The sequence below is a fragment of the Arvicola amphibius genome, chromosome 7 (assembly GCF_903992535.2).
Source record: "Arvicola amphibius chromosome 7, mArvAmp1.2, whole genome shotgun sequence".
In the NCBI taxonomy this organism is placed as follows: domain Eukaryota; kingdom Metazoa; phylum Chordata; class Mammalia; order Rodentia; family Cricetidae; genus Arvicola; species Arvicola amphibius.
The window spans coordinates 42,301,432-42,321,686 of NC_052053.1; the positions used below are offsets into that span (position 1 = coordinate 42,301,432).

Consider the following 20,255-nt stretch of genomic DNA (forward strand, 5'->3'; position numbering starts at 1 on the left):
AAAAACATGTGGCTTGAATATGTGGAGCTGGAATGACAAGACTTATGGTTAGAAATCTAGAACATCATGCCTTGGCAGATCCTTGTCAATTTAGTTAGCACACAGCATATGCTGAACCCCACTTGTAGCCAAGAGCAAATTTTAAAAATATGGCAATACAACTGCTGCTGGAGAACATCTTTTATGATAGTGTAGGTAGGAGCCAGACACAGAGGAGCAAGCCTATCACCCTAGTGAAGAGACTGTTTGGGCGAGAAAGGAAAACAAACAAACAAAAATTAAGAGGCCAGTTGAAACAACTTAGTGAGACCTCAAAATAAAAACAGAGAGGAAGGTGATAGAGCACTTGCCTAGGGAAAGGCCCTGGGTCCAGTCTTTGTCTTCTCTCTTTCTTTGACATGGTTGCACTATGTAGCCCTGGATGACCTGGAACTTGCTATGAAGACCAAACACAGATGTGCCTGCCTCTACATCCCAGGTGCTGGGATTAAAGATGTATACCACTAGCCAGGCAGTGGTGGCGCACACCTTTAATCCCAGCACTCGGGAGGCAGAGGCAGGTGGATCTCTGAGTTCGAGGCCAGCCTGGTCTACAGAGCTAGTTCCAGGACAGGCTCTAGAAACTACAGGGAAACCCTGTCTCGAAAAACAAAAACAAAACAAAACAAAACAAAGATGTGCACCACTATGACTGGCCCTGGAAGTCTTTCTAAACAGACTATACAATCAAGAATGGTGTCAAAGACATAGTTCGTGACATGAAAACTTAAATTCAGATGGATATAAAACTACAGCATATATAAGGTTCGTAAAAAATCAGTGAGACACAGCACAGTGAAATACTGTAGAGAGGCAGTTCACAGGAAGAGGACATCAACCTACAGCAAACATTGATTTTACCAATAATCAAAGAAGTGTAGAACAGCACACCGCAGTATTTCCCTATAGACAATGAAATGAGGATGACGTGTACACAATCCATTTTGAGGCAGTTTGGTAATAGATTCCAAATAGATTTGGTTAGCAGATAGACAGACAGACAGACAGACAGACAGGCAGGCAGGCAGGCAGGCAGGCAAAAATCATTGGCATTTACTGGGAAATACAGAATTACAATTCAAATTCATATGCGGTCCATCTTGAGCTGTGAAGGCAGCGCAGGGAGGGAGTTAGACAATAAGGATATGTGAAAGTACCCCACCAGCTAGGCAGAAATTCTAAACTGCAGATGCATTCTGAACAGTTAGTAGGGGCTTTCCAGACAAGAGATCTTTGGTGCTGATCAAGCCTTTGGCTAAACTTTGAAGGATATATTCGGTCCTTAAACCAACCCTGTGACAGGTCTTGCTTTATGTAGCTTCATTCCCTAACACAGCATAACACGTATCTCCTTATTCCCTTGGATGGTTTGAATGAGAATACTCCCCATAGGCTCATAGGAAATGGCATCATTTGAAAGAATTAGGATTTGCGGCCTCATGGAGTAGGTGTGGCCTTGTTAGAGGAAGTTTGTCACTGTGGCGTAGGTTCTGAGTTTCAAATGCTTATGCCAGGCCCAGTGTCACTCCCTCTTCTTGCTGTTTGCCAATCCAGATGTAGAACTCTTGGCTACTTCTCTAGCACTATGTCTGCATGTTGCCATGTTTCTCCAAATGACAGTAATGCATTAAACCTCTGAACCTGGAAGCCAGCCCCAGTTAAAGGTTTTCCCTTATAAGAGCTGCCTTGGTCACAGTGTCTCTTCACAGCAACAGAAACTTAACCAAGATACCCTTACCCAGTAACATGGCTAGTAAAAAAGACAAGGTACAGGATTCTTTCCGGCATAGTTTTTATTAGTGGGGCCTTGGAAATAGGCCCATGTTCATCAACAGAAGTTTAGGTACTGTGTGAATGCTGCATGAAGCACACAACATACCCCACACCACACAAATTTGATTTTACCAAAATGAGCACCTCAGCCCTGAGAGAGATGTGTTATGTAGGTGTAGTATTTGTACAGAAACAGGCAAAGGAATCTAAGGAGGGGAGCTGTTGGGGACTTCTGCACAGCCCAACTCCTCCTGAGGGCAGTTAAGAGACCCAAGCTCCTCTGGGAGAAGTAAAGCTAGCCTTTCCTCGGGTCTCTGCCCATAGCCATCCCACAGCTGTTGCCAGTAATGATGCAAGGGCCACAGGCTGAACAGCATGTAGGTCCAGGTACCTTATTTTATCATTTATAAAGTGAGACAGTTTTCTTCCTTTTAAAAGGGGCCTGATTGAAAAAACTCCACGCACTGAAAGGCAGAGCCTTTGATCAATTTTTCATTGCATTTACAAGCTCTCCTGTAGTGAACAATACCAGACTTCCATTGAGAAGCACTGGTGAGTCTAGGTCCCTAGGGAAGGATATAGGCATCACTTGTCAGCAGGGAAGAAAGAGCCCCAGCTTTGCCTTCTCAACCCTTGCTGTGTCCCAATGAAGACTGTCACATGAGGACTCACCTGCTCCAATGGCCTTCAGAATGGCTTTCAAATGTGGAACACCGGACATCAAACACACTGACAAACATGGACACACGCAGCTCTACAGCCTTCGGGGTGGCAGTGGGTCTGGCAGACTCCCAGAAACCCATACAACTCCTGAGTGTAGCACCCAAAGTGAAAAGGCCAGGGATTTGCAGAGACCAGGAGAAAGAATGTGTCATAAGGAAAACTCCATTTAAAGTACTTTTTTATTGATTTCATTGAAAACAGAACAAGAAATGGTCTGAGCCAAAAGACTGCTCTTAAAACTGTCAAAAACATTTTAACAGAAAAAAATAAACATGACTGCATTATGAATGTTTTAGAAGAGTCACACACAAAAAAAAAAAACCCACTGTCGCTGCACTAATTACAGTATTTAGAAAGGTATATGCCAAAAAAAAGTACATGACCTGCCAGGCCATCACACAAAAGGTGACGGCAAATTTATTCAACTACAAGACTAACATTTTAAAAAAGTTTTCCTGCACTTTATTCTAAAATCATTTTGTTCTCTTTTTACAGTTGATAGTTTATTTTCCCATGGTGAGTAGAAACCACACCAGATTCAGCACCGTTGTCTGTGTTTTGTGTTTTTATTCTTTGTTTGTCCTAATGTTCGGTAATGGTATAAAACAAACGAGTTTATCCATCATCATAGCATGTGGCTTAGAAATCAACAAAAGGTGCCTGCGTCAACAGAACTGGCTGGGGCCAGTGCAGGGTCTGCCTGCAACCACCAACCTGCTTCCTCGCAAAGAAACACCATTAAGAGGCTTGATATATAGGGCTAGATATAGGGTTTCGTTAAAAAGCAAACCCACATTTCATCCAAGTGAGTGGTGGGTCAGCCAACCTCTCCAAGGCTGGAAGGGAGCTAGTGTCCTCTGGTGGCACCTGGGAGCTGGTGCCAGCAACACAGGCTGTGGGCAGCAGGTCTAACGGAGCAGCTTGTAGGTGACGGTGGCCTTGGTGAGTGCCTTATAGGAGCCTGACCAGACAGTATACAAACAAACCTGGCAGTGGAGCAAGGACCTCAGAGACCGGAAGGAGAAACGGGAAGCACTGCAGCGACAGAGCCACCACCAGTAACTCACAAGTTATGCAACATGGAGTCAGGTCTCTGAGGTGAAGGACCAGAGGAGTGCTCTGGTCTGAGCACTGGGCCAGCTGAAATGCCTCAGGCCCAGAACATTCCTGGTAGGTGTCCATACCTCCAGCTCCTCTTGGAAATCTTGTGCAGATTTTCCTCTCTACATTGCAGTCACCAAAATATGATTCTGAAGGTCCCACGGGCCCCACTGGCAATTCATAGGGGGTCAGCAGCAGCTGCAGAGCTGGTATCCGGAAGGCCATTCTCCTGAGCCTCCTGGGCTGCACTGGCTTGCCGCTGGGCCAGGGCTGCGCTGGAGTGCCGACACTTGGGAGAACCACACCGGCAACTGAAAAGCTTGCCCTTGACATCCCAAAAGCGTTCCCCATAGTCGAACCTAGGGAAGTAGAACTCAGCATTTCTGTGTGTTGGACACAAGTGGCAGGTGGAATATCCCAAGTGCCCCTGAGCCATCCCATCTAGGCCCAGAACCCTACATGCTGAAAGTCCATGCATGGCTAGGAAGGCAGCAACCACACCCGCCCAGTCAGGGTCATGCTGTACATACCCGAGCTGCTCCCCAGCCTGGATCAGGCGGGTACTGAAGAAAGCGATCCTGGGAAAGCGCAGGTCCTGGTGTGACATGAACACACGCACAGGCACAAGGTTGGGCTCGCAGTGGTGGTTTATGAACCGGCTGACATTCCCATAGAACCGAGCATCAATACAATATACTTCTCCATCCTTTGGGGTAAAAAAGTGAAAGGGTCCATGATAGGCTTCAGCCAGTAATCAATCAAGAACATGTCCTTACCCTAGAAACCAGCACTGTAGGCTTGAAAACCTGGACCTGAACAGTGGCTCTGCCAGGATGGAAGAACTTCTTTCTGTGGCTCAGTGACAACTCAGCTCAGCAAACCAGACACTGTTACAGCCTGAAGGTAGCCACAGGCCATGCCACACTAAATCCTGCTCCACAGGTAGAAGAACCATGCTAACCTGGGACTCAAAGAAGTACAGGTTTCTACATGTCCCTGTCCTATGACTCTGCCCAGATTCTGTGGTTGCTTCAGAGCAGACAGGGACTGCAGGATCAAGATTAGCTGAGAGGGTTATGCTAACTCTTGAGCCATTTAAACAGTTGTCTCACAGAGTTCCTATGTGCAAGAAACTGTTGTGGTAAGGTGACTATTTCATGGCAAAGGAGACCTTTGCTCAAGAGGGCAGGCCTAACATGCAGAAAAGACCTGGAAACTGTACTCCATGACTCCAAGGAGCTGCCCAGGATGAAACGAGCATTTTGAGGCCTTCAGACATGTCTGGGGCTGGCCACACTGCACACCCAGAGCTTGTTGCTTGGGTATGACAGTTACATAGCCACAGTATGTAAGAGGGAGAGTTAGAGAGGAAAGCCAGATATACTGGAATAACTCTGTGAAGTATAAGGCCCAAACAAGAGCCTGCTACAGACATCTGGGCACATCCTGTAAACACACTCAGAGCTCATGCAAAGGTCAAACACAAACCAATAATGGGAAAGTCTGGATCTGAGATGGGTATCTGAAAACCTTCATTTTGTTAACTTCAAGACCTGCAGAAGACAGAATGGTGGATATGGATGTGGATGAATGTATTCCATTAATATCCCTGAAGAACAGACACTATGAGAGAATTCAACAACAGTGACCCAGATCAAAGACAGAGCAACCTATACCCTGCATCTGCCATAAAGACACTAATATAACAGATTCATGTGACTCTGCTTCTGTGGTGATAGCCGAGGAAGCTACAGATAAGCCTAGCCTCTGAAGGAAACAGCTCTGAGAGCAGGCATCACACATGCTAAAGGTATTTCCTTGGGCTTCTGGAGTGGGTCCAGCCTACACACTAAAACCTCTGGCTGACCTGGCCCATACTGAAAGAAGACATTGAGCTGACTGAGAGCAACAGACAGCCGGACAGCGAACAGAACTGCACATGAATAGCAGAACTCGAATCTGAAGCTGGCTTTTAAAAAAGGCAGAAAACAAGAAGTCCTGTGTGTGTGTGTGTGTGTGGCGGGAGGTGAGGGGGGATAAAAAAGTTAACATTAAGAATACAAATGAGCCTGGCGGTGGTGGCTCATGCCTTTAATCCCAGCACTTGGGAGGCAGAGGCAGGCAGATCTCTGTGAGTTCGAGGCCATCCTGGTCTACAAGAGCTAGTTCCAGGACAGGCTCCAAAGCTAGAGAAACCTTGCCTCAAAAAATAAAAAAAAATAAAAATAAAAATAAAAAATAAAAAAAAATAAAAAGGAAGGAAGGAAGGAAGGAAGGAAGGAAGGAAGGAAGGAAGGAAGGAAGGAAGGAAGGAAGGAAGGAAGGAAGGAAGGAAAGAAATACAAATGAGCACTGGACGGTGGTGGCACATGCCTTTGACTCCAGCACTCAGGAGGCAGAGGCAGGCAGATCTCTCAGTTCAAGCCCAGCCTACAGAGTTCCAGCACAGCCAGGGATACACAGACCCCCCCCCCCCGCAATAATACAAATGAGCTAGACATGGTGGCACACCTCTAATCCCAGGAAGCAGAGGGGGACTGTTGAATTTGAGGCCATCCTGGTCTAAATAGTGAGTTCCAGGACAACCAGAGCTACATAGTAAGATCCTGTCTCTAAACAAATAAACAAGATTGAAAAGTCAGCTAAGTCAACCTAAGACAAACCAGGGATGTATGCAATGCTACATAGGAACAGGAACTGCTTATGTTCTGTACAGCACAAAACAGCAGAATTTCAGATTGCAATCATTACAGAGAAGGGCAAAGTCTGGGCAAAGAAAAGGAAATAATGAAAGAATCAAGTGGGATTCTAATGAGGATCTACTGGCTATTTAACCCTCCTCTACAGAAAGGAACAAGACCCCAGGCAGTAAACCACGGAACAGCAAAAGTAGCAAAGATGAAATCAGCCTCAAAAAACTAAGAAAGACTCTATGTGCTGATGAATTCTGCACTATCCTGGCAAGTGAAGAAGGCAGGGTAGAGAAACTATGCCACTTTCTGCATAATCACAAAAGAAATAAGTACCTTCATTTTTACAAACAACAGTCTCCTGTCGGGAACAGTACCATGACTCAAGAGTCCATTCCCCTTTAAAGGTCCTCATTTGAAATCCTTAGCCCACAATGATAAAATTAGGAGGGCCAAGAGTTCTAGGAAAGTGACCCCGGCTGTAGGCAAAGCCTGGGTGCAATGAGTGCACTCACAGGAGACTCCCAAGAGCTCCTGCCTCATAGGGACGCAGTGTGAAGGCGCTGGCTATGAACCAAAAGATGGTCTTCAACAGCATCAGAGCTGTGAGGAACAGGGTAAGTGGGTGTCAGTGTTTGTGACAGCAGCCAGAGAAAAATCCAATATCCGGTAACAGAACACGGAACATGCAAAGAAGCACAGCTTTTCTGAGCAAGATTTTAATATAGTTTCTACTTTTGGAACACACAAGTCTCTTGCATAATGAAAAGTCTGATAAAATGCTTGGATAGCATGTATGAAATCCTGAGTTCAATCTTTCAGCACCCCAGTACAAACAAACAAACAAAAAACCAGTCATTTTATTATGGGGAGTTATGACGCTTAAGGTAAAAGGCACTGTCACCAAATCTTGCAGTTGTCCTCTGATGGCAAAATGTTCATGAACACCACAGGTTTTGATTTTACTATGTGAGCCCAGACTGCCTTCAGCACAGGTGCTTAGATGGTACAGAAACATGTGTTGCCTGATAAAAACACAAATTCTTAAATTTCTAAATCTGAACTAACTAAAACATAAACATAACTGCATATCAAACTGGTAATACAACTGAAGAGAAAGGCAATTACAATACTTCAAGTCTTCAGAAAAATATACCCTAAGAATCAAATAACTGCTGAGAGCAGGTCATGCCCCCAGCATGTATGGGCCCTATCATTGGCAAGGCTACTCTGACAGAAACTTTTAAGAACCAAGATTCTATCTATAGCTAAGGACAGGGCAGCTCTCAACCTAATGGTCATGTATCACACTGGTGACTCCTGCTATGACTCCACTGTCGAACACAAGTTTCAGCATCTTGGCTAGGTGTGGTGGTACTTTTAATCCTAGCCCTTTGAAGGCAGAGAAGGATCTAGGCCAGACAAGATTACAGAGAGAGAACATGTTTCAAAAGTTGGGGGACACAAAAGAGACTGGAGATATTTGCCCAGGTTATGAGCACTAGATGCTCTTCTAAGAGACCTGGGTTGATTCCAAGTTCCCATGTAGCAGTTCACAACTGATAGCAACTCCACTCCCTAGGAATCTGGTACCCACTTCTGATCTCTGAAGGTATCAGGCACACACACACACAGTGCACAGAAATACAATACACGCAGGCAAACACCCACATAATTTTTAGAAAAAAAAGGGAAAAAATGAACACCTTAGCAGATTTTCTTCTCTAAAATCTATCCTCATAAATAAACAGGAGTCTCATTAGAAAAATGAGATTGTAAGTGTGAGGCTAGGTAAGACACAGGAAGGCTAATAGTGCCAGAAAACATCAATACAGATAAGAAGTCTGTAGGACCCAAAACAAGAGCAGTATACACATTAGAACATTAAAAAGAAGCTGTAACTGATCAAAACATTCCGTGTGTGTGTGTGTGTGGTGAGAGAGGGAGGGAGGGGGAGGGAGGGGGGAGAGGGAGAGAGAGAGAGAGAGAGAGAGAGAGAGAGAGAGAGAGAGAGAGAGAGAGAGAGAGATCATGATTTATATCAATACTCAAAACAAAAGGGTGATGGTACACACTAGTAATCCCAGCACTTGGAAGGTAGAGGCAGGAAGATGGCAACAAGTTCAAGACCAACCTAACCTAGATAGTACACTGTATCTCAAAACACACAAAGGGGAGGGGGACAACAAATTTCCTTTATACCTGGCAAGTTTTCACCTCTGCCTCATTCTAAAAATAGACAGGCACATGGTCAAGACAGAGTCTCTGCCATCTCTCAAGGAAGAGCAGATGGCTAGAGATGGATGGGGAAATATCTGTTTTCCCTTAAAAAAATAAATCTTGGTTGTAGAGATGGCTGTCAGTAAAGTATCAGCCACACAAGAATCTGAGTTTAGATTCCCAACACCCATGTAAAAGCAAGGTGATGTGCCATTGTGCCAATAACCCCAGTCTAGCCGTATCAAGAAATAAGGTAGAAAGCAACAAGACACCTGATGCCAACATTTGGTTTCCCCACATATGCACATGTGCATACACACACACACACACACACACAAACACCCAAAATAAAAATTTCCTTAAACAGACTGGAGAGATGGCTCAGCAGTTAAAAGCACTGCCTGCTCTTCCAGAGGTCCTGAGTTCAATTTCCAGCAACCACCTTATGGCTCACAACCATCTGTAATAAGATCTGGCACCCTCTTCTGGGCTGCAGGCATACATGCAGACAGAACACTAAATACCAAACAAACAAACAAATTCCTTGAATGAATATGGACACCATGTTAGAAGTTGCCAGTGGTGCAGAGATGTCAGGTAAAGGGGGAATAGCCAAGATTCAGATACCACAATTTTCATTAAGAACACAGTTAGAAGGAATAACGGGCCAGCAGCATGAGTGTTACTGGGGCCTCATCAGACAAGTGTAGGAACATCTGGGGACAGACACGTCCAGATTGGCAGGACCACTGCAGAGCAATAACTGGTGTTTTCAGTAGGAGACGGGAGGCACTGGGAATGCTGCTCTCCTTGGATGCAGCAGATGTGAGCACAGTCCTGACTAGCTCCGGGAAGCTACTCAGTGCAAAGTACTTAGGCGAGCTGGGGAAATGTGGGAAAAAGCTGGCACCAACTAACAGCCATCTTCTATGTAGACGGGTGTGATGACAATGCCTCGGTTGTTCATGAACGTGGCCCCGCACAAAGACACACACTGGTGGAATGGAGTAAGATTCTTTTTTTTTTTTTTTAATATATTTAACATTGAATGGGAGAAAGGAAGGAAGGAAGGAAGGAAGGAAGGAAGGAAGGAAGGAAGGAAGGAAGGAAGGAAGGAAAGAAAGAAAGAAAGAAAGAAAGAAAGAAAGAAAGAAAGAAAGAAAGAAAGAAAGAAAGAAAGAAATTAAGCATCGAAATGCTGACTCCGGTAGCAGCATGGGCTCCTACTTCTGGTCATCTTCACTCTTCTGCAGGTCAGAACATTCCCACAGCACACATCAAAAACGAGGCTGCCTTGAGACAAAATATCCCAAGAAATAGCAGCCAAACAAACACTCTTTTTCCTTGTCTGCCCTAGATGAAAGACTTCTTTAAAATTAGGAAAAGGGCAGCAGAGAAAATTAAATCTAGGAATACCTGTGTGAGGAAAGGCAATACCACAGGTGAGAAGATGTAGGTGGCAGGCAGGTGAGACAGGTGTGCAGAATTCCAACACAAACTAGGAGAGAATGAATAATACAGTGGGCCTGGGTGGGAGCAGAAGGATCTGCTTGCTCAGTAGCAAGAGAAGCCTGGGTATTTCATTGGACCATGCTGTAACAGGCCTGATGTGGGATGTCCTTCTATATATGTATTGCTTTTATTGGTTAATGAATAAAGCTGCTTTGGCCTATGGCAGAAATATACAGAAGCACATCACAGGCCCACCAGGGGCTTCAGTAGTTCCTGGTTATCCCATTACCTGCTGCAAGGAATCATTTTTTTTCCCACTACGGTTTTGAAACACCTTGAAGAGCACACACCATCCACAGAAGCCAAGAAGGGAGGGTATTTCCCACAGGGGCCTGGTCAGTGTCTCAAGGAGCCAGAAAGCTGGCTGTTGGCCTGTGGCCCTAGGAAGGACTCCAGAAGCTACTATTCTTATCTAAAGATATTTTTGTCCAGAATTACAAGTCTAGATATGACTTCCATCTGGGAAAGCTTCTAACTTTGGACCAAACACTCCTAGGGAACTTGTGGACACCCCTCATTGTTGTTGCTCAAAGAATGAGCCTTAGTATACCCCAGAGAACACTGCAACCAACAAGAGTACACTTACCAGCCCAGAATCCCCCAAGTTGGAGAGCCTTGAATGTGCCACTTTTGGGTTTCTCATAGGAGTTGTCCTGCACTACCCATACTGAAGAATGAGGACACTGAAGCATGTTTGGTCACTGAACCCAGGTCAGAAACTTGCCGAGTCCACAGGCTCAGGCTACAGGACCGGGAGATGAAGGGCTGCTCTTAGGCTCTCAACTCTGCCCTTGGAGCAAGCAACTGTCTATACCTAACTTTGGCTCCGGCGTACCAACATCATGCCAGTGCTATTAATGCCTGTCTTTTCCAGAACAAGGATAGTGTGGGACCACCATACCTCCTCTGAATGGGCCTCATCGAGACCATTTCTCCTGCTCAGACACACAGACCTCAGCTTGATCACAGAACACAGTGCACTTGAAGGGTTATCAGGAATCGTGTGCCTGGGGGTCTGAATGAAGCAAGAAGATACATATGGACAGGTTCTGGCATGGGAACAGTAAATGTGGTCATCAATATGGTACTCAGACATCGTGGGGTTTGATCTGAGCAGGTACAGCAAATAGAAGGTCTTAGCAAACAACAGCTTTTATATCCTCTGAGTGGACAAAAAGAACCACTGACACAGTCAGTGCAATGTCGGAAATTGATAAGGACGGGCACACACCAGTAGTGACAAGGGAGACAACAGAGGAAGTGATGAAGGACAGGGAAAAGGCTGGTACTTCATCTGTTTCCAGGGGCTGAAAAGAAGCCCTGGACACTGGCCTCGTCCTACAGCCAACGGATGACCCTCCTAAGAACTCCTGATAGCATCTGAGTACTCACAAGACTCCTGTACTAATAATATCCCTTGGTGGCAAAGGTAAATGTTCCCCTCTAAGAGTGTACTCAAGAAACAAGAGGCAAAAATTACACATCCTGGAAAGGGTGAATGAAATTATCTTTATTCATATGGCACATAATTGTGTATGCAATAACTCCTAATCAATAACCTATAAAAGGTACAAAATTATAAGGTGAATATGGCAAGGTCGACCAAAAACACCAACCACTTCCAAGTACTACCCATAATCAGTTGAGAAATGAAAAGCAGTAACATTTTAACAACCATGCATAAGATTTATTTACTGAACAGCGAGACACTGCAGAGAGAGGAATTACAGACCTAGTGGGCCTGGACACGTAGAGCTGCAGTGCCACATTCCTGAGTAGACAAGATTCATGGAACTCCAGCCACGACTGCAGATACCATGACTGACTCTCAGAACTGACACAATCATGAAGGGACAGTCTGAAGTCTGCTACCACTTGCACAAGTGAAACTTTGCCACCAAGAGGGTGGCACTGGTATAAGGGTCAGAAGTCAGATAAGGAACAAAGCATGTTTCAGACACAGCAGCACATTAATGAGTACCTGGCTGTACTACAATCCTCAGACACAATCCCAGTCTGTACCATAGACCACTCACCAATGTGGACTGAATGCAGGTACAGATCCAAAGTTTCTATAGAAACACATGAAAGAAAAGTTTCATGATCTTAGGGGAGACAGAGATTCCTCAGGACAGAATGGACTGAACATTAGCAACATCGGTCGGAGAGATGACTTGGCAGTTAAATAACATTGGCTGTTCTTCCAGTGGACCTAATATTGATTCCCAGTAACTACAGTGGTTACTACCATCTGTAACTCCAGTTTCAGGAGATCTGATTCCTTCTCCGGCCTCTGTGGGCACCTGGCACATACATGGTGAGCAGACATACATGCAGACAAAATATATCATACACATAGCATAAAGTAAAACAAAAATTAGTTTTAAAAATACATCTGGTAGGAATTAGGGAGATGGCTCAGTGGGTAAAGAGCTTGTGCAAATACAAGGCGCTATGTTCAGAACGTCAGGACACAGGTAAAAAAAACTGTGTGGGGCAATGCACACCTGCAATCCTGGAAAAAGATCTCAGGGGTATGCTGGCCAGCTAGTCTAGGCAATCAGTGAGCTACATTTCAGTAAAAGATCCGGTCTAAAAAAATAAAGTAGAACAGACATGGTTTGTACACCTTTAACTTCAGAACTCCAGAGGCACAGGGAAGTAGATCTCTGTGAGTCTGAGACTGACCTCTACAGTCTATACAGCAAGCTCTAGGCTAGCCAGAGCTATAAACTGAGATTGTATTAAAAACAGCAATGGGGGGGGGGGGGGGGAGGAGGAGGACGAGAAAATCCACAGAAGCTATAAGGGTGTCTAAGAGACACAAAAGAAGTTACTTAATATTATCAATCATCATGAAAATGCAAATTAAGATCACAGTGCATAAATCCAGCATGGTGGTTCATGATATCCCAGCCCCTGGAAGGCTGAAGAAGGAAGAAGTTCAAGATCACCCTGGCCTTCACAGAGAGAAGCAGGATGGATGGATGGATGGATGGATGGATGGATGGATGGATGGATGGATGGATGGATGGATGAACAGACAGATCAAAAGATACCTAAACTAGTGTTATTATTACCTGTAATCTGAGCATAGGAAGGATGAGGCAGAAGGATCAGTCACTACATATTTGAGGCAAGCCTTGTCTACATTACATGTTCCAAGCCAGGACTACATAGTGAAACCTATATCCAAAAAAATAAAATAAAAATACTTAGAACATGTGTGTACATATAAAAAATTAAAAAAAAACAGTGTTGGGTCAGTGAAATGACTCAGTGGGTGGAGATACTTGATGCCAAGTCTGATAGCCTAAATTTAACTCCCAGACCCACAAGGTAAAAGAAGAAAGCTGAGTTATGCAAACTGTATGTATGGGTACACACACACACACACCACACACACACAAAAAAAATCCATTTTTTATAAAGGGGTTCCTTGGAAACCTCTTTGGAAAACTGGTAATTTCCTATAAAATTATACATTTTTACCATGTTTTATGTTGTATGGTAAAGATCACAACTGCCACAAATGGCTGTCTACTCAATGCAGTATTCATCAGATCCCAGCAGAAGAGTATGTAGAATTTGTCCAACTGGTTTTGAAACTCTCCCCAAGGCAAGAGGCATGAATTACAGCAACTGAGACTCAGCAGGAGGAAGCCAGGCACTGAGGACACTTATGAGTCACACTGCTGAGTGGTGGTAAAGAAACACAAGTGTCAGTATGGGAAACCAATTCAATACATTGACCTCAGTCTGTGCAGCTCCAAACCTGAAGGCCAAACAATTTCTGGGAATATTTGTGTTTTACAAAAACATAAGTAGAGGCTACAAAAGAAGTTACTCAATATTATTAGACATCATGAAAATGCAAATTAAGATCATAGTGCATAAATCAAGCATGGTGGTTCTTTAAGATATATATATATCTTAAAGACTAGTAAACATACTACTTAAAACAAACAAACACCTCTCATTGAAGAAAGAAAGGAAGGATGGCATGCACTCCAGGACCTGCATCCACACCAGCAACAAGGGAGCTCTCATAATCAGCCCCGCATGGCTGCATACACAAGCACACACACAGGAAACAGCAACCTGCCTCAATTCAGGAACTGGTGTGCTGCTTATATAAAGACGCATAAGGGCTTTGACATTCTTGAGCCTGAGAAATATCTTTATTTTTTTGTTTGTGGGTTTTTTTTTTTTTTTTTTGATTTGTTTTGTTTTTAAAATGTATTCTAGGCTGGCCTAAAATTAGCCAAGGAGAAGAGCTGAACTTTTGGTTTCATAACTTCTACTTTATGTAACATCATACCTGATTTTTGTGTGTTTGGGGGGGGGGGTGTTTGTTTCCCCACTCCTACCCCGCCAATGTGTATGGGTGCTCTGCCTACATACATCTCTGTGCATCATCTGAGTGCCTGGAGCCCATGGAGGCCAGAAGAGGATATCAGACCTGCTGGAACCAGACTTACAGTTTTGAGTTGCCATATGAGTGCTGGGAATTGAACCAAGTTCTCTGGAATATCATCGGGCAGTCAGCTTTGCAGTCCCCACAGCTGTTTATAACATAAAACTGGCTTCACAAACGCTAAACAACCTCTTAGGTAACTTAAAGAGTCAGTCTCTGGGAAAAATACTGCTGCCAGATTAACTACATCAGAGATTAGAAAACCATTATTTACCTATTCACAGACTGTGAGCTTTAGGATGTATTTACTTACTGCTTACTATTTTTTAAAATTTATTTGTTTGTTTTGGGTTTTCAGGCCAGGGTTTCTCTGTAGCTTTGGAGCCTGCCCTGGAACTTGCTCTGTAGACCAGGCTGGCCTCGAACTCACAAATCTGCCTGCCTCATCCTACCAAGTGCTGGAATTAAAGGCATGGGCCACCACCGCCTGGCTCAAATATTATTTTAAACAAGGTCTCACCACTCCAGCTGGTCTCAAACTCACAGAGCTCTGCCTGTCTCTGTCTCCAAGTGCTAGAATTAACAGTGTGCACCACCATGCCCGGCTTTAGGAAGTTTTAAAACAGCAATTCCTGAGTTCAGAAACAGTGATGGGTTGAGGTGGTCTTAACCACCTTTCCACTGTCCCCAAAAGCCACTGGAAAACCTATTCCCAGAGCAGACCAAGCTTGGCCCTCTATTCTCTGCCAATATAGGAAGCTAACACGCTGAGATCAATGGAAACACAAAGGACACCTCCATCACCAGCATTTTTGGATCCCCTGCTGGTTCCCATAAGACTCCAAGAGCTGCTCCCTATTGCTTGGTCTCAGAGGAGCAGCCTGGGAACTAGGGAGCACAATGAGGTATTCCAGGTAGGTGATTTGCTACAATAGCACAGAGATCTCCCAAGTTAGATGTCTATGCCTTGAACACCAAAATAAGCCAAGAACTATATGATAACAGCTAACAGATCTGCAATGAGCGTACACCCACTAGCAGCAGGGCGCTCATCAGAGTGACTCCAGGGCTGGCAACCTATGCCAGCCACTTTCCAGAATCTACGAGAACTAAATAACTGTCCAAGTTTTACATTTTGCAATCATTTGCTCATATGCTTTGGCTGTTCACAACACATTACCTTATTGTCAAGATCAAAGAGATAAGAGTCCTCTTCCCGAACATCAGCTTCAGAGTCCGAAATCAACTCCCCTACATATCTGTAGTGAGAAAAAGGAAGACAAGACCTACCTTACCTCTGTGCCCTCAGACAAGGAACAGTGCCAAGGAAAGCAAAGATGCAGACACGGGACACTCTGAAAACATTCTATGTGCTAAGCTGGGATCTGGATCTGGCCCCATGTGTCTGCAGTACAAGGTGAGGACCAAGGATGGTTTGGCAAACATACTACTAGCCCTGTGCAGGACTCTTGAAGCTAACACCTTTAGTAAACAACTGAGGTAGAATATCTGAGCACAAACTCTGGGGCTAGCAGCAAGAGGCTGACTACAGTCTGTGGGCTGCTTGAGCAACTGGGGTAATCAATAACTCCACTGCCTGACTTCTGCACAACAGTGAACCATATGTTCCCAGGGGCTTCTTAGAGCACAAACACGTATGAGGAATACCAGAAAAGAGAAAAACAAACAAGCAAGCAAACAAACAAACAAAAAACCCACAAAAGCTGTGGGACTCTGGTGACCCACTTACTCGCAGACAAAGGTGCCCAGCGGGATATCCTGGAGGGACCGCACACCCCAGCCCATGTCCTGTGTCCGATAAAGCTGCAGTCTTGCCCTGGAAAACAGGTAGAGGGGGAGGTGGACATGTACCTGATGGTCAGCAAACCAGTTTGTATCCATTCTGAAATGAGTGAGATGAGCAAATAGAGAAAAATGATGCAGCTTCCAAATAAAGAAATATTACAAATCTGCAGGTGACTGAAAGCAGTTCCAATCACCTGACAGATAGAGTGCCAAACACACACAGGAAGCTGAGAACGCAGGACTCAGACTGTCAAAACATGAAGTATAGCAGCCCTTGCTTTCCTCAACTGTACCTGGACTAGTCTATGAGATAGCAGTGAAGATTAAGGTACTCCCCCTATAAAAGTGCTTCCTTTAGAACCCAGACTGCTGCTATTCTATTACATAGGGAGTATGCCAGCAACAAGCAGTTAGGCAGGCTCCTAGAGGCTAAGCAGGCTTGAGGTAGAGCGTGCTTAAGGTATTTACCCACTCTTCAAGGTACCCTCCGATCATGCCCATCCTAATGGCCCATCTGGAAAAATGGTGAACAGGGAATAGGAAGACAAGTGTGTGCATTCTGTCTTTGGTGAACTATGTACAGACATAGTTACCAATGCTTGAAACTTGGTTCTTGTTGTGACATAGGAAGTACAGGTAATGGTACAGGATAAGCAGTGGGGAGCGGGTACCAGGAAGGAACCTAACAGTCTGAGAAAAACCATTAAACACCACCAGTCTCAAGGTTGGCTGGCTTTCTCTAACAAAGGCTCAAGCACTAACCACCAAATGAAACAACATTACTCATATCTAAGCCAGACATTGGCTCCACCCACAAATATACATGCTACTGGCCTAGTGGGACCTAATGCATCTACACCCCTCACCTGAGACCATTTTGCACCACACGATTGCGGCAGTTCCTCCAGCATGAGCAAGCATGATTGCACTCGAAGATCAAGGGTGGTTCTGCCATGTTAAACTCAGGCAGGAGTCGGCCATCCTGTTAACAGATGGCCACAAGGGCCAGCAGATGTCAAGCAACGTTCTTTTAGAATGAACTTTAATGAGGTATTTTTTATAAAAGTATCCAGTCTGGGCTTTAAATATACACAAACACAATGGTTTATGGGCTGACTTTAACAGCTGGGGGAATAATCGGATTAGGCTCCACATCTGTGGTTTAAATAGAAATGTCACCAGGTATAACACAGGTTGGAAGGACTATTGGGAAAAATCACCCCTGGTCCCTGCCTGGCTATGCTGTTCTTCTAACCTTCCTGCCCTGCCCTGCCCTGCCCTGTCTCAAGTAGTTAGCACCTTCTGGCTGCTCCTAGAGAACTCAGCCACATATCCTCTCCTTCTCTTCAGCTCAATTATACCTACAGGATGACACACTAGGACCATGTGCATTTCTGGGACTTTAGGAAGTCTTTTCCACAACTAGGACTTTGATCAGAATGCTCCTAAGCTTAGTCCCAGCATGGACCATACTCTAAAGATAATTGATACCTGCCAGCCCCACTCCTTACCCTAAGCACTGATCACAGTTCTTATTTGTGCTGTTTCATTCAGATGACAAGAACTCCAATCTCCCTGACCTATCTACTTTCCTCTTCTAAGCCAAGAACATGCTGCAGCTGCCCTTTGCTTCCTGTTTTCTCTTCACTCAGAACATTCTAGCATCCAAGACCTCTGAACTGAGGACTATGCACCTCACCTCCCCATATACTCTGTCCTAGAACTGTATCCTGGGCCTCAAAGCCCTACTGTCTTATTGTCTCCTCCCACTAGCACTGCCATTTCCCTATAAACCTGTGAGCCTCACCTCAGGCCACTGTGTCTAGTGAAACTCCATCTAGCCTAGCCCATGGCCTAGTCTTTCTACCAAGCATCTCTTTGAACCCTTGTGTACGGCATACACAGCAGGGATTACCAAACAAACACAACAAAGAAGTTTCCTTCTATGGCTATACCAGAAGAGTCACTGTACCCACTGTCTGGATAGTTGCAAAGGTCATGGACTCCAGCCTTAGGACTCTGGGAAGCTATACCTTAGTCCCACCATCTGCTTGGAATAGCCCCTCACTTTCAGCCTGTCACCTCCTCCTGCTTGTTTACCCAAGCAGCTCACCTCCACTGTCCCAAAGTCACTAGGACACCTTAGGATCGGGAACCACGTTCACAGACTCACTCTAACAGAATTCACCACATCCACACAGTGCAGCAAACGTGCTTCCTCACCTTATCATACCAGCAGCGCATGCTGAGCTGGCCACACATGCAGGTGCTAGAGGAGCAGTCATCTACGCAGACGCAGTACTGGAAACAGAGTGCACAGCATGTCACCACAGGCACCATTACTCCCCACTCCTTGCAATTTCCACCAAATGCTCTGGAAAATCTCAATTGCCTTTCATTTGCCATAGAAAGACTTGGGACATACTGAGAAAAAATGCACCATGTTGATAGGGAGCAGGTGGGAGTTTAAATAGGTGCAGCTGCAGAAGGGCTAAAAAACCTGTTGCCCTCAAAGATAGAGAAGATGAGACAGAATCTCACAACCAAGATAAAACTTATACAGTTCATCTTGTGAGAATTAGGGGACTCCAATAAGCACAATCATAAGGATATCTTTTCAAATAGGTCTGATTTTAACCAAGAAAAAAGTCAGAGGTGTTTGCTGGGTCATAGCTGCCAGACCTGAGGGGCATGCAGTGGTCCTTTCTTAGACCTGCATGGCCCCTCTTATTCATGACGCAAGGACCAGGCAATACCGAAGCCCCAGCAACTCTGATCAGGAATCACTTAGGGCCTTCAGTAGGCCTTCAAGGTATGCTAAGAGAACCAGTGCCAGGCCTAACACAGAACTTCAGATTTTTATAGTTCTCCACCTCTTTCCTAGGAGGCAAGTGCAGAAAGAACAGGATCTCCTGGGAAGCTTCCACAGGCCTTCTTCCAGAATGGTGCTAAGTCCTAGGACCCAGTTCTAGGGACCTGCAAGACCTTCTTCCCACCAACCTGCAAGTGAGTGATGTTCCTGTCAATGTTCATGGGGGACGTCACGCAGTTCTGGGAGACGTACTTATAGTTGGAGGGACATAACTCACTATCCACAGCATTGACACAGGGAATGGGAATGCGTTCATACCCTCGAGCAATGTCTCTGCACGGGAAAAGGGAGATGTTACTTGTGCTGTTTCAGCTTCTGCCTCATGGGAGACATAGCTGCCAACCAGTGCCCACACTAGGCTGGATCCTAGGGAAGAGCTTCAGAAATATCTGCTCCAGTCTCTTCCAGCCCAACGGTCAATGGTCTGCTAGCGTCACCTCAGTCTTAGAACCTTCTCACCTGCTCACCGTCTTCTCGACAGCAACAGGCTTGTCAGGGGCTGAATCTCGAAGTGCTTTACTCATCTGCAGTGCACTCCACACCTGGGAATTGAGGCTTGCGCACTGCAAAGGAGTCTCTCCTTCCTTGTTTTTCAAAGTAACATCTGAATCCCGAGAAAGAAATAGGCTAAAAGGGAAAATAAAACGGAAGTCAACAAAACATCCAGATCTGAATTTAGAAGAAACACAGCTACGACATGTTAAATGACCAGATTTCTGCTATGTAGCACTCAACTTATGAGTTCAGTGATTATGGAACAAAGCCATGCCTCCCCAGGAACACATCTGTCTCCCCCCCCCCATACTTACAATAAGATGTCAGTTTGCTCATCTGAACATATGTGTAGGAGCTAAGAAAGTTTATTTTTCTTAGACTTTGCTTTCAAATGTGCTCTTAAGGATGAATGGAAATGATAATGGAGAAAAGGTGTTGGGGTGTGCGGAAGGCCAGTACAATCTGCCTGGTGAAGGCTACATGGGTTGCCATATCCAGGCCAGAGACTTGCAAGTGCTACAAGGCCATGTCATCTCTCATTTCCAGGTGAATATAGGAGCTGCCTGCTCATCAGGCCAGTCACTGCCCTCCTTTTCCTCCTCAAGAT

General features: G+C 45.0%; 1 protein-coding gene across 6 annotated transcripts in view; it reads right to left on the reverse strand.

Annotated features, from left to right (window-relative positions):
* Nucleotides 1-3,087: 3,087 nt before the first annotated feature.
* The window catches only part of Ehmt1 (euchromatic histone lysine methyltransferase 1), a 127,611-nt gene continuing 110,443 nt past the window's right edge, over nt 3,088-20,255 (reverse strand). For all 6 annotated transcript variants that reach the window (XM_038336752.1, XM_038336754.1, XM_038336751.1 and 3 more), the window contains 8 exons: nt 19,613-19,780; nt 19,282-19,426; nt 18,505-18,582; nt 17,148-17,263; nt 16,226-16,312; nt 15,656-15,734; nt 4,167-4,342; nt 3,088-3,995 (listed from right to left, as the gene is read on the reverse strand). In XM_038336752.1, the coding sequence (XP_038192680.1) occupies nt 3,815-3,995; nt 4,167-4,342; nt 15,656-15,734; nt 16,226-16,312; nt 17,148-17,263; nt 18,505-18,582; nt 19,282-19,426; nt 19,613-19,780 (1,030 nt within the window). In that variant the 3' untranslated portion in view covers nt 3,088-3,814. The remainder of the gene's footprint in view (nt 3,996-4,166; nt 4,343-15,655; nt 15,735-16,225; nt 16,313-17,147; nt 17,264-18,504; nt 18,583-19,281; nt 19,427-19,612; nt 19,781-20,255) is intronic.